The sequence below is a fragment of the Colletotrichum scovillei genome (assembly GCF_011075155.1).
Source record: "Colletotrichum scovillei strain TJNH1 chromosome Unknown Contig00002, whole genome shotgun sequence".
NCBI lineage: Eukaryota > Fungi > Ascomycota > Sordariomycetes > Glomerellales > Glomerellaceae > Colletotrichum > Colletotrichum scovillei.
The window spans coordinates 1,893,803-1,906,812 of NW_023336260.1; the positions used below are offsets into that span (position 1 = coordinate 1,893,803).

General features: G+C 54.1%; 2 protein-coding genes across 2 annotated transcripts; one reads left to right on the forward strand and one right to left on the reverse strand.

Annotated features, from left to right (window-relative positions):
* Positions 1-24: 24 nt before the first annotated feature.
* On the forward strand, positions 25-2,522 carry HER10_EVM0001567 (fungal specific transcription factor domain-containing protein). The gene is made up of 4 exons (XM_035471311.1): positions 25-747; positions 887-1,321; positions 1,386-1,532; positions 1,600-2,522. The coding sequence occupies exons 1-4, from the start codon at positions 214-216 to the stop codon at positions 2,392-2,394; spliced, it is 1,911 nt and encodes a 636-aa protein (XP_035336910.1). The 5' UTR covers positions 25-213; the 3' UTR covers positions 2,395-2,522.
* Positions 2,523-5,774: 3,252 nt separating this feature from the next.
* HER10_EVM0011904 (ABC transporter) lies at positions 5,775-11,620 on the reverse strand. Its single transcript, XM_035481316.1, has 3 exons — positions 10,544-11,620; positions 7,932-10,485; positions 5,775-7,878 (listed from the first exon to the last, which is right to left on the reverse strand). Exons 1-3 carry the CDS (start codon positions 10,865-10,867, stop codon positions 6,074-6,076), a joined length of 4,683 nt encoding a protein of 1,560 aa, XP_035337750.1. The 5' UTR covers positions 10,868-11,620; the 3' UTR covers positions 5,775-6,073.
* Between the last annotated feature and the right edge of the window lie 1,390 nt (positions 11,621-13,010).

Here is a 13,010-nt window from a genome sequence, read left to right on the forward strand (position 1 = left end):
ATTCTTCCCAGAAAACCCCAGAATGCGTAACCCAATTTAGTGGTGTCTGTCAGCAAACTGCCCCCTGAACCAGATTAGCTTCAGGGCACCTCAATCGCTAAACCCCTCTGAACCCTCCCCGAACCAGGCCCCCAACACCGTCCCACGCCCCCGCCCTCCTCACAACTTCAAGCAAGTGTCAAATCGCCATGAAAGCCTTCTCATGACAGCAACATGTCGCTCTTCCTCACGCCCAGAGACCGCTACGCAACAGATGCAAAAGCACCGCTGGCCTGCGGCAGTTGCAAGCGACAAAAGCGCAAATGCGACAAGGCGCGCCCGGCGTGCGGGTTGTGCACCCGCATGGAACGCCGGTGCGACTACGCCGGCCCCGCACCAGCCGCCCCGACCGCCGACGACTTTGCAGCCCTGCAGCTGAAGCTCATTGAGCTCGAGGGCCGTCTAAACACCGCCGGGAGCGGCGGCACGCCTGCGTCCTCATCCTCGGGGGGCACAGGCGGGGGCGGGGGTAGCGGCGGTACACCCGTCCCTGGTCCCGGTTCCGCATCCAACTCAAATTCCGCATCGGGGTCCGCTGCTGGGGGAGGCATGGAGGAGACACCGTCTGCTGCATCAGTCTTCACGCCCCTTGAACCTCTCTGGGAACAGCAAGCCTCGGCTCAGTACCCGCCAGATGCCTTTCTCGACCTTTCTTCCACGGAATGGTTGAACCAATCTCTCCCGAGACCCGTCATCGACATCCCAAATGTACGTGTCAAGCTGAACAATGCATTGATCTCATTGCCGTAGATCGCATTCTTCAAAGCTTCTTCACGACAATTACTTTCATTAGAAGCTACTGGCTTTACCCATCCAATGCCTCCTGAGCCTGACACATCTTTCGTAGGAAGTCCTCCAACATCTAGGCGACGGCCACGCGATCCAACACGCCGTGAACACCTACTTCGCCACCATTCACACCTGGCTTCCCATCGTCTCCAAAAAGCGCATGAACATGGGCGCCGCCCTCAGCCAAGGCGGCCCGGACCTGGCCATGCTCTTCCTCGCCATGAAGCTCGCGGCCACCAGCCCGACGGACGTCCTCGCGGGCGGTTCCCAGCACATGGCAATTTACCGCGCCGCTAAGCGCTTCATGTCCCTGCTGGAGCACAGCGGCGCCACGTCGGTCATGGTGCTGCAGTCCATGACGCTTATCGCCTACTTTGAGTACGCCCACGCCCTGTACCCGGCTGCGTGGATCACCGTTGCCGCCTGCGTGCGGTATGCTGATTTTCTCGGCCTGCCTGGGTTTCACGAGGGGACTATTATCCTGGCTTCGCCTGTATGTATATCAGCTTCTCCAAAGCTTTGAGGTACTTTTACACAGCGGTTGACTTTGAGGGCAGACAACGTGGACGGAGTTGGAGGAGCGATCGCGGACGTGGTGGGCCATCATCAGCCTCGACCGCATCATCTGCCTCGGCAACAAGAAGCGCTACCTCTCCCCTGAGCCGCAAGACAACGAGACCTATCCCGTAGACGACTCAGCATGGGTATGAATTCTCCGTTCCTTTTTCCTCGACAAGGGACCGCAGTAGACTAATACAGTTCCCCGTCCAGGACGAAGGCCGCGTCGGCCGCGTAGCCCATCACAACATCACCTCCCCGCCCCCCTCACCACCCTCTCCCTTCTCTTCCCTCTGCCGCTCCGCCCTCATCGCAGGCAAAATCATAACCCACGTCCGCAAAGTGACCTCGGATCGCAAACAGAATCCGCATGCTTCAGCCGCCGACGCCATCGCTGAGGCGAACGCCTTGTCGGAGACGCTGTTCTCGACTCTGGAGTACTTGCAGCAGCAACAGCAGCCCCCCACGACAGGAGCGACGGCGGCGCAGAGGCCAAAGCCGCTTTCCCTACTTCTGCTGCCATCACGGTGCGTGCTGCTCTCGGCAGGCGTTCTCCTCCACGACTTTTACTGCTGCCCTGCCTGTCCCGACGGCCGCCTCAAGAGCCCCGAGGAGACGGCGCAGCAGGCGCGTTCCGTCGACGTCTTGTTGAAGATTAGCAAGGATGTTGCTCTGCTGTCGGAAGAGCTGCTGCTTCTCGTCTCACGAGCGGAGAGAGATGATGATGATGATGACGACGTAGGTATGAGTAACAACGGAGGTCGTGACATTGGAAGCGTGAGCCCGCTGATCCTGGACGCACTCTACGGCGCCGCGAATACCCTCGCCTGGCTGCTGAGGGAGGAAGGGACGCTCGAGTGCGAGGATGAGATGAATGTGATCAAGCGGTGCCTCGAGCGGCTGGGCTCGCGGTGGAGGTTGGCGGGGGAGTATGGGCGGATGCTGGAGCAGCAGGATTTTGCGATGATGATGCAGGAGAAGGGACACTCGACGCTGAGGATCATATGACGCGGAGTTTCAGTGAATTGTGACGGTGGAGTATTAGACAGTCAGCTCCCGGGCAAGGAATTTTAGACTTCCAGAGGAGCGATCTCATCTTGCCGAACCTGTAGACCATCAGCGAGAGGAGGAAGAAGGAGTGCAGATGATTCTGAGTATCGATTCTCACTTTAGATGACTCCATCACGAATACTTCCTTTTCTTCCTGCCTCAAGACGCGCTGTCATTCGAACATACAAGAGACGTGAGATTTTGAGTTCTCAATCTCAGGTGTCGTGTCCAGAGTGTCACGACTGCGATACTTGCATTGCTCAACCTCGAAGCTTTGCTTTCTAGACATCAGGTGGCAACAATGCTATGTCATCCATCTAACGTGGCTTCCAGTTGGCAATCCCTGAATAGATCCGTCCGAAATCTCAAAACCCCACGTCGAGATTCTGCATCTTAACTCCCTCGCTCTTTACGCACCGTTTGCCGTTGCATTTGCCAACATGGCAGGCTGTCAGTTCACCTTATGGCCCCCTTCATGGGGACGCGAGCTATGTAAAGCCAAGCAAGCACTCTCAACTTACGGATTAAGGGAGCCTGTATGCAGGTACCATCTCTATGTAAGACAGGTAGTTTTGGATCGGGACGAGCGACTCCTCCCTGGCTGCCTCCACAATCTTGCCAGATCAAAATCACGAGGGGTGCTGGGCTTGCCCTCCTCAAAGGCTTTCACTGGAGAGTCTCCATGTCCTGTAGGGGTTCATGAGGTAGCGTGAGCAAGTTGCACCTAATTTCCCAAGTCTACGAGAACAAACAAGATGGTGACTGGAAAGAGGTTGATGATGGCCCGTGACGAGTTTTGACAAGAGAAAAGTGAAACTGCTGGGAATGAACAGGGCCTAGACGGGTGGGGCTCATCTAGACTACTATGGTAATGAAAGGGAAGAAGACTAGTATTTATGTGGTTCATTATGCTGCATAACGAGTGGGAAAAGGGGGGGATCTTTCCAGATGGGCCAGATCCTATGGATGTGTACACACATTGGGAAAACTGTTGGCCTAAGCTCTATCACTATTGGTAAACCATTTCAGGAGGGTAACATTACGATTGGTAGGGAGGTCAAGATTGATTGTTTTACCGGTGCGTATAGAGATAGGAGGAGGAGGAGAGGGATCAATGGGGCAAAGCGCACGATTTCCTCCAGATGCGGTATGGAGGTGGAAGGGTCATTCTGTACAACGCATGCCGTCCCTCCGAGATCCATCATCTCTACCGAATTCTCAGAGATTCACTCATGACGGAATCTCACCCCATATCTTCCCAGGGATCTTGAAAAGAGAACGTCTTCTGCTAGTGAAAAATGAGAAATAAAGAGAATGACAGAAATCACTCCGAATCCAAGCTTTGTCTGTGGAACAGCCACGAGAAGAGAAACTTCTTCTGATGAGAATTCCTATTGAAATCTCGATGCTTTTCAACGTACGTCAAGGTACGATCTCCGTCTTCATTGCACCATCCCCATTCGATCCTCCATCCTTCAGTGTTAAATAATCATCTCCTGTTCGACAGCTCACCACCTTCTCTCTGCCTCACTTGAGTCTTTTCTGGACGATTGCTTCTCTTCTTTCCACAACTATATGCTTCTCGAAATTATTGCTGTCTTTAAATGCAAGATTGTAAAGGCCAAAAAGAAAGCAGGCGGCAAAACTCGACCGCGCCCCTGTGAGAATTTCAATGTTCAACGGCCAGGTACACGCAAAGAGCTCTGATATTTTTTCACTCTGAAAACATTACGCTATCCAACAAGCAAGTCATACATGAACAGCAAAAAACTTTCACATCTGCAGAAGAAGAAAAAGTCCTAGCAAAATCAATTTCCTCCATCCAAAATCGAATCAACATTCCCGTTTTCCCAATGTAGTCTGAGGCTTAGGTAAAGTACCGCGCCCGCACAGACGCATGTACTCAGGTACTTGTCAACTTTTAGCGCGGTACTTACGGATACAATGCAAAAATACTGGGTCTAGGCATGAAGTACCGTGTACAAAGCCCGCCAGAATTGCCAAAACGGGCTGCAAAGAAGTTGGAATAAGCTCATTGTCTCCACTCTACATTTCTTTTCGTCCCGTCTGCACGGTCGTGGACCCAGCCGCCCCCCGGAATACTCTACTCCAACGTCCTTTCGCCAAGAGACACGAATGAATTGAACCCAGGGAAATCAAATCATTTATCCCAACGACTGCAAGATAAAGTCAGTACATGAATGCCTACTTTCTATTTATAATCATCTATGAAGAACCTGTCTTGATTTACTCTGATGCACGCAACTAAAAAGTTTCCCCGGTTTGGAGAAAACTGGAGGTGCATGTATGTACTGACATCATCTCGCATTCAATGGGATGTGATTTCGAAGTTTGCATCGCCATGTTTGGATCCCAGAAACCTTCGGACATTGATGATCAAGACGGGGTGGTGTATGGGAATGAGTTGGGAAGCTGGTACGTTCAGTTTCGGGCAGCGCTGCACTCGACGCGATCAACCCAACTTTGGGGGTTGAAGTTGGGGCTGGTTGAGGGCGATATTCTGAGTTGCTTTTTTTTCTTCCCTGACTTGTTTTTGATTGATCCTGTCGCATTGATTGAAAGCGCTGGTTTGGATCTTGCCATCGCTTCATAACATGGGCATAGAAATTGATAATAGAGATCAATTATTTACTGGGAGAAAGGGTGAAGGAAAGAAAGAGACCAGTTACTTCTTAGGAAATAGAAAAAAAGAAAGATGAATACCGCACTAAGACGAGGCTGCGAGGAAGTATAGACCGCAGTCATGACAATAAAAAACCTTTATAACGAGCATTGAGGCCCTGGGATGAGTAGAGCTATCACGACAGAGCCTTCAACAAAAAAGTGCGGAAAAAAACAAAAGACTAAGCAAAAAAAGGAAGATGAGGACAATACTAGCCCGGTACTTCCTTGCGACTATACAGAGTTAAATAAGCAAGCCCCTCAGTTAACCTTAAACTCTGACTTTCATCGGATTATTTGTTCCATAAACCGCTTGACCACCTCCCACACAGTTTTACCCTAACACCGCCAATGAGATGGGCACCTGCTGTGCTGATAGCTAGAACGAACGTTGGAATGGGGTATATACCCTGAGCTGTCTCATTGCACATCCTGATCGATACGAGGTTCACAAATTCCGATACCATCATCTCCTCCCCAACCCCAAGCCAACAGCTAAACCTCCTTTTTTTCACATCGTTTTCATTTTTCATCTTTTTTTCTCTTTTCCATTGATCACCAGACATTTCACACAGCATTTCAAAACTAAAAAGATGTGTTCTCATCCGAGTTTGTATTCCATTCAAATAGGGGGGGGAACTTGTTTCTAGATCCAGCCCCGTTTACTTTTATACCGTCTTTTTCAGACATTCTTTTTCCTCCTTTTTTCTTTCGCACCCTTGTTTCCTTCCTTCTTTCACTCATCGGACAGGTAGGCAGGTTAATATGAAACCTTACCAAAGAAAAAACACAAATCTCAAGTATAAGAGACGCCAAACAAGTAGTACAACAACAACTCAAAACCAAAAACGAAAAAGACCAAGCATCTGAATCTCTACAACTCATTCTCGAGTATCTGTAGAGCATTTTCCAACCCTCTCAAAGTCTGCCTTGCAACAGACGCGCGCCACACAATCTAAGAAAAGATGATATTCTTCAACTTCTCCTTCTCGCCGCTCTCCTCGCACATACCCCTAAACACACCGCCCTCCTTACCCCACAGCTCCTGCGGGCTCCCGTACTCAGCGACGGCGCCGTCGCTCAGGACCAAGATGCGGTCGAAATCGGCAATCGTGCTGAGGCGGTGGGCAATGACAATGAGCGTCGAGTCGTTGAACTCCTCGCGGATCGAGCGCTGGATCAGCGCGTCGGTGGTCATGTCGACGGCCGAGGTCGCCTCGTCGAGGACCATGACCTTGGGGCGGGAGACGATGGCGCGCGCGAGGCAGAGGAGCTGGCGCTGGCCCTGCGACAGGTTGCCGCCGCCCTCGGAGATGGGGGAGTTTAGGTTGCGGAATACGTTGACGTTCTTTTGCTGGTCGTTCACGGAGGGCGCCGCGCTGGAGGAGGGCTCGCCGGGCGTCGAGGGGTTCGAGTCGACGAGGTGCACGCGCTGGAGCGAGTCCTTGAGGTCGGCGTCGGTCTGGTTGTCAAAGGGGTCGAGGTTGGAGCGGACGGAGCCGGAGAAGAGGACGGGGTCCTGGGGGATGATGGCGAGGCGGGAGCGGAGCTCGTGGAGCTTGATCTTGGAAATGTCGACGCCGTCGACGGAGATGCTGCCGGAGCGGGCCTCGAGGAAGCGGAAGAGAGCGAGGGTGAGGGAGGACTTGCCGGCTCCGGTGCGGCCGACGACGCCGATGCGCTCGTTCTTCTTGACGCTAAAGGTGAGGCCCTTGAGGACGGGGGAGAGGTCCTCGGCGTAGCTCACGACGAGGTCCTTGACCTCGAGCTTGCCCTCGGTGGGCCAGGTCGCGGGGGGCTCGACGCCGCCCTGGTCCTCGGTCTTGAGATCCGAGTACTCGACGACGCGCTCCGCAGCGTTCATGTCGAGCTCAATGTTGGCGTAGTGGCGGATGGACCAGACGATGGCCTGAGAGAACTCGAGCGCAAAGGAGAGCGTGAAACCGGCAAGGGCGGCGCCCATCGAGGGGCTGCCAAGGACGACGAAGCCGACGGCGGTGGAGAACATGGCGCCGATGAGCGACATGCGCCAGCCCATCCAGCGGTTGAAGAGCCACAGGTGCCAGGAGGCCATGCCGTAGTCATCAAGGCGGGAGTACATGGAATCAATGTACGTCTGGGCCTTATCGGAGCCGCGGATGGTCATCATGCCGACAAGAGTGGAACCAAAGAGGTCAAAGATGGGAGACTTTGTCGTGCTCTCCAGTCTCTTGGCCGGCCTGGCGCCCGCAAGGTAGCGCATGGCGATCCAGACGGCAATGAGGAGTAGCACAAAAGCCAAGGGGATAATAAGCGGCGAGACGTAGAAGGCGGTGACGCAAATTCCAATGACGCTGAGGAAGGCGCCAAAGACGCCAGAGAGATCCATGCCGAGCCTGTTGTCAATGACGTTGAAATCGGCGGTGAAACGGTTGAGCACACGGCCGGTGGGAACGGTGTCGAGCCATCGGAGCGGGGTGCGGAGCACGGTTCTGGTAATACCCTCAAACATGCGGCGACTGGCCTTGTAGCTCATCACGAAGAAGTAGAAGAAACGGCCTGTACCAAGAATGGCGGAGAAGGCAGAGATACCGACGTAGATACCCAGGTAGAACATGGTGTCCTTGTCCATATTGATGCTGACGGTTTCGTTCGATGGCACGTGGAGCTCGCTGTGCTGAAGAGTGAAGGCGTAGGCGTATTGGTGTTGCGGTTGCTGGCTGAAGGTCTTGATGGACTGCTCCGATGTTCCGGTCCAGATTCGAAGCCACCATGATCGTCCTGTTCATTTGTTAGCACCATGTATGTAAGCAATCAACGCAAAGGGGACTCACCAATGACGACGAATTGGTAGATGACGAAAAGAAGGAAGCCGAAGCCCCACCAGGGCAAGCCACCACTCTGGCTCAAGTACGCAGCGTAAACATGCTTCTTGATAGAGCCCTTTTCGCGAGCCTCATCCTCAACAAACGCACGGGCAGCCTTTGAGGGAACCTTCTTCAAGATACCGCCATCTCCGTTGAGCTCGGCGACCTCGGGGATCTCGACATCAGAAGCCTCTTCGGAATTGACGGCAGTGGCCTCCTCATCCGCAATCTCCTGGGAAGTCTGCTCGTGGCTCTTGATCATCTGCAGCGTTCCATCCTCAGTCAGCTCGGACAGGAAACCGGAGTGCTGGACAGTGCCATCACCCAGCTCGACGATGAACTTGGTCCGGGGCTCGCAGAGAGCGACGTGGTGAGTGACGAGGATTCGGGTTCGGCCCTGGCAGAGATCGCCAGTGAGACACTTTTCGTAGATGTGGCGACCGACGTGGGCGTCAACAGCGGAGAAAATGTCGTCGAGAACAAGAATGCCGGCGCGAGAGTAGATGGCCCTGGCGAGGGTGAGACGCCACTTCTGACCACCACTGAGGTTGATACCGTTGGCTCCCAACTCGGTCCTGTCACCGTCCGCAAGCATCTCCAAATCCTTCTTCAAGGCGCATGCCTCAATCGTTTGGTTGTACCTCTCCTCGTCGAAGGGGAGTCCGAAAAGAATATTGCTCTTGAGTGTGGCATTCTCGATCCACGGAATCTGGCCGACGAAGGAAATGCTGCTCGGGATAATCCAGTTGCCACGGTTGGCCTTGTCGTCGTTTCTCTCTTTGATCGAGGGCGGCTTCGGCGCGTAGATTGTGCCGGATAGGAGATCCGACTCGCCAAGGACGGCAGCCAGCATCAGACTCTTACCGGTACCAGTCTTGCCAGAGATGACGGACAGCTCGCCTGCGGGGAAAGTGACGTCAACGTTGCGGAGGATGAACCTATCCTCGTCCTTGGTCTCGTCGTCGACGGGCCACGCGATAGTGGCGTTCTCAAAGGCAACATCAGATCCCTCAGTCACAGTCTTGGTCTTCTCAGGCCCGTTCAGGTAGTCCTGCATTCTCTTCACAGAGATGTTGGCATCGATGACATCGGTAATGAGCTCGGGAAGGACGGCGAGAGTAACCTCGAGGTTCTTGAAGACACCGATACTGACAAAGGCAACAGATGGGATCAAGGTACCGTTGAGCCATGCATACACAGCCAGGGAAACAGCGGCCAGGGCAATAGGGCTGGTGATCCACATGCCAAAGAGCACGGTGTCACCCTTGAAAACCTGCCAGAGGGCACCGAGCTCCTTCTCTCGCATGGCCAGAATGCGCTTCTCCCACTGAGGCTCGAGTGCGGAAAACTTGATTTGACGCATGCCTACGAGGGCCTCGTTGACGACGGCCAGCTTTTGATCACGAATCTTCATGAGCTTGTCCTGAGCCTTGGAGTACACCTTGGCGTACGAGAAGTTGATGGGAAGAAGAATGGCCCACGCGAGCAACCCGGCACCGAGGGGTCCCCAGCCAAGCAAGTAAACGAGGAACCAGATGGCGACGAGGAGCTTGGCAGCGCTGGACGGGAAGAGGAACTGGAAGGCGGCGAAATCGGAAATACGCTTGGCGTCGACGCCAATCAGATTGATGATGGCTTGCTTCGACTTGAGCACGTTGTCGTCTTCGGCCTCTTCTTCATCGGCCTTCTTCTTCTTGTCATCCTTTGGCTTGGCATCGTCATCCTTCTCTTCGGCTTCCTGCTTGGAGGCCGCCTTGACGTTCTTCCTGCGCATCGACTTCTCAAAGATGAGGGCAGAGAGAGCGCCTCTGAGGGGAATGCAGAGCTCGGCCCAAGACAGCCAGAACATGGTCGCCTCAACCCAAGCATCAGCCAGAATAGCCAAACCAAGCCAAAAGACCAAGATCCAGATATCGGCAGGGAGATCTTCACCAGGCTTTCTACGTTGAAGGGTCTCAAGAATTTGCAGCGTGATCCATGACGGGGCAAGACTCAAGAAGGCCTTGGAAATAGCAATGGACCATTGAACGAATAGAGGCACGCGGTAGGCCCAAATGATGGACCACCACAGGCTGGAATCGGGCTTGAAGTTGTACGACTTCCATGACGCAGCCGAGTCTTCGGAACGGGTCCAGTGGTCCGGCTTAGGCAGGTCAGACGCATCAAGATCCTTCTTCTTCGTGGCCAGGTCAATGATTCCGCTGCACCAGCCCCAGGTGAAGCGGCTGTAGGCAGGGACCGTCCGAAGGCGGTCGACCATCCTGTTCTCAAAGTAGACATCCGGTCTCCTGGGCAGAGTGACGCTCGCCACAATGAGACCCACAGTGAGGACCAGGCTCGCAAGTTTGAGGCCGAAGGAAACGGGGTTGTTGGACAGAAGCTCATCAAACACCTTGGTGTCCTGCAAGATCTGGACGCCAGCGAAGATCAAACCCGAAAGCCAGAGCCATAAGCCGAGGCTGTAGGCCTGGACGGAGTCATTTGAAGCAGCGATGGCCACGGCTTGGAAGGCCAAAAGAATCTGGTTCATGTCAGCATTCAACCAAAGGAGGCTTCGCGAGAAGAGAGAGTTTGCCTACCGAAATACCAGTTGAAAGCCATTCTGCAATGAACAAATTGTCGTATTTACCGGTGTGAAGTGAGAGCGTCGCCAAAATGGAGTTTGCTAAGGAGACAGCCAGACCCAAGAAGGCGAATAAGAAGATGAAGGTCTTGGGCCAGCGGTTGGAAAAGGCGGCAGATGACTCGGCCGTGGCTTTTCCGTCCTTGTCTTCGTAGAAGTGGTCCTTGGGTTTGCGGGATCGAAGTTGTTGGACGAGTCCTGTGAGGGCCGGAACCGAAGTAAGAGCAATTACGCCCAAAGCAGCTCCGACCTCTATGAACAAGAGTGATTCATCTTGCATGATGGCACCAGGGGATGGGCGAGAAGTCTGAATGACCTATCTTCGCTGGTCCAATTCCGAGGTTGAGAATCGACCACAGTTGACGTTTGGGAAAAAGAACCGGGTTGCAAGCGGGAGCTTACGATGCGATGCGCCTTGGTTGGTGTGGCGGCTTTAAGAAAAAACGGCGCGAAGAGCCGGTCGGGAGATCCACAATAAGGCCCGAGTTGGTTGGTAAGCTGCTGCCTTCTGGAGACTGCAGTTCCAAATCGGTAAGGACTCTTCAGTTCCTTTGAAGCTCAAGTCGGGTACCTCGAGTAAGGTACTCGACACCGCTAAAACACAAAAAAGTGCTGACGTCGGGACAATTCTGCTTTCGGCTTCTCCAATTCGGATGGCGGGCCGGGGCTTGAAGAAACACAGATTGTTTGCGCTGGTCACAGGTTTCAGCGACTCGTCTGGGTGGGAAAAGCCGGGGGAAGGATGGGCTTTCTCCTTCGTCGGAAGAATGGATGGCGATTGCGCAAAGGAAACACTGAGGAAACGAAGAAGATTGCGCGGTTCGGCTTAGTGGGCGCCGATACGGAGCCGGTGGGGGTGATGCGGTCTCAAAGCTTCGTTTCGCTGACGTCGCTGACGGTGTCACTGGTCTCTGCGCGCCTCTTCGACCATGCACGGGTTTTCGGTGCGGTGCGGTGCGGTGCGGCAGCTTGGGAATTGGAGACACACGGGGGACGGAGAACGGCGGGGGGAAATGGGGGGCCAAAGGGAAGGGGAAGAACGGCGGAACGGGGAAAGCCAAGATTGAACGGACGCCAGAAAAGCGAAAGCCTCAGGATTTAAGAAGAAAAATGATGAAAGGGGGGGGGGGAGAGAAATCTACAATTGTTGAGTAATAAGGCATGTAACTACTGCCCTGGTAGGCAAGGTGTTATTCGATCAATTGGCAAGGTCGAGGAGAGGAAAGAGGAGCCGCTTCTGGTTCCGCGTTTTGCTTACCCATCCAATTCATTCTACCTACCTTACCTTACCTTACCGTACCTCTCACCTAACTTGACGGATAATTACCTGGTAGGCATTTTCTCTTGAAGCTTACGGCTTCACCCCCAGACAACCTCGCACGCCCCCCGATGCTGCCTGCCCGGTTGCAAGCGGCTGATGCCATTGGCCACTGAACCAAGATAGCGTGCCGCATTTTGCAATTCGCAGTTTGCATGTTTTTTTTGGATCTAGGAATCCGGAAAGACAAGACTCAGTTCAGGTGGACACCACACACCATGACACACCCCGGCCAGTTGGCGGCGGCGGCGTGCGGCGTGCGCGCGCATCCCCCATCCCCCCTGCAATGCCGCCTTTTTGGCTGACTGGGATCAAGCTGGTGGGTGCGCCGTGCACTGGGATTCCAACGGATCTTGCCAACACCCCATCTTCACATCCCCAGTTCACGAATCACCACACAAATGGTGCTTCATGGTCTTGACGGTTCGCCAACACCCCTTCTTGAACCCCCACTTTGCGATGCACTCGGGAACCCAACTCTGATCTCGCCATCCCCATCGTGACGTTCCCATCCCTGACCTGCCTCAACCCTACTGCGCAGTACCTCGACCTGCATCACTCTGCCGCGTCTTTGCAGATTATCCGACATGCGTCAGACGCGGGCATGGCGCTGTCGCCTAGTCGGGACCTAGGCAGCCAAGCAGCCAACGTCGTCGACGACGATGACAATGATGGCATATCTCAAGGCATCAAAGAGACCGACAACTACGTTATTGCTCGCTGGCAGACCTAGCCGACGGGCCACTCTAGCTCTTCTCTCAAATGTTAAACCCGCCCTTTTGAGTATACGAAAATTGATGTATGGCACCCGCGGCCTGCCACCGTAACTGCTCTCCGACCCATGAACCATGTCACCATGTCAAGACTCGAGGGCCTTTTCCCCCACCCTGTCGGCTCCGGGCGCGGTGGTTGGCCGACGACGCCGTTTCGCCGTTTGACTCATCGGCGGGAAGGAGGGAGACAAGGGACAAGCCAGATGGTGCCAATGTGGTACAGTGGTAGTCTGGCAGATCAGTTCAATTGAGGAAAAAACAAAAAATCCAAGCGATGCCAGATGGAGGGGTGGCGGTGCGGGTGTGGAGTTTCAACTTGGCAGAAGTTCCTC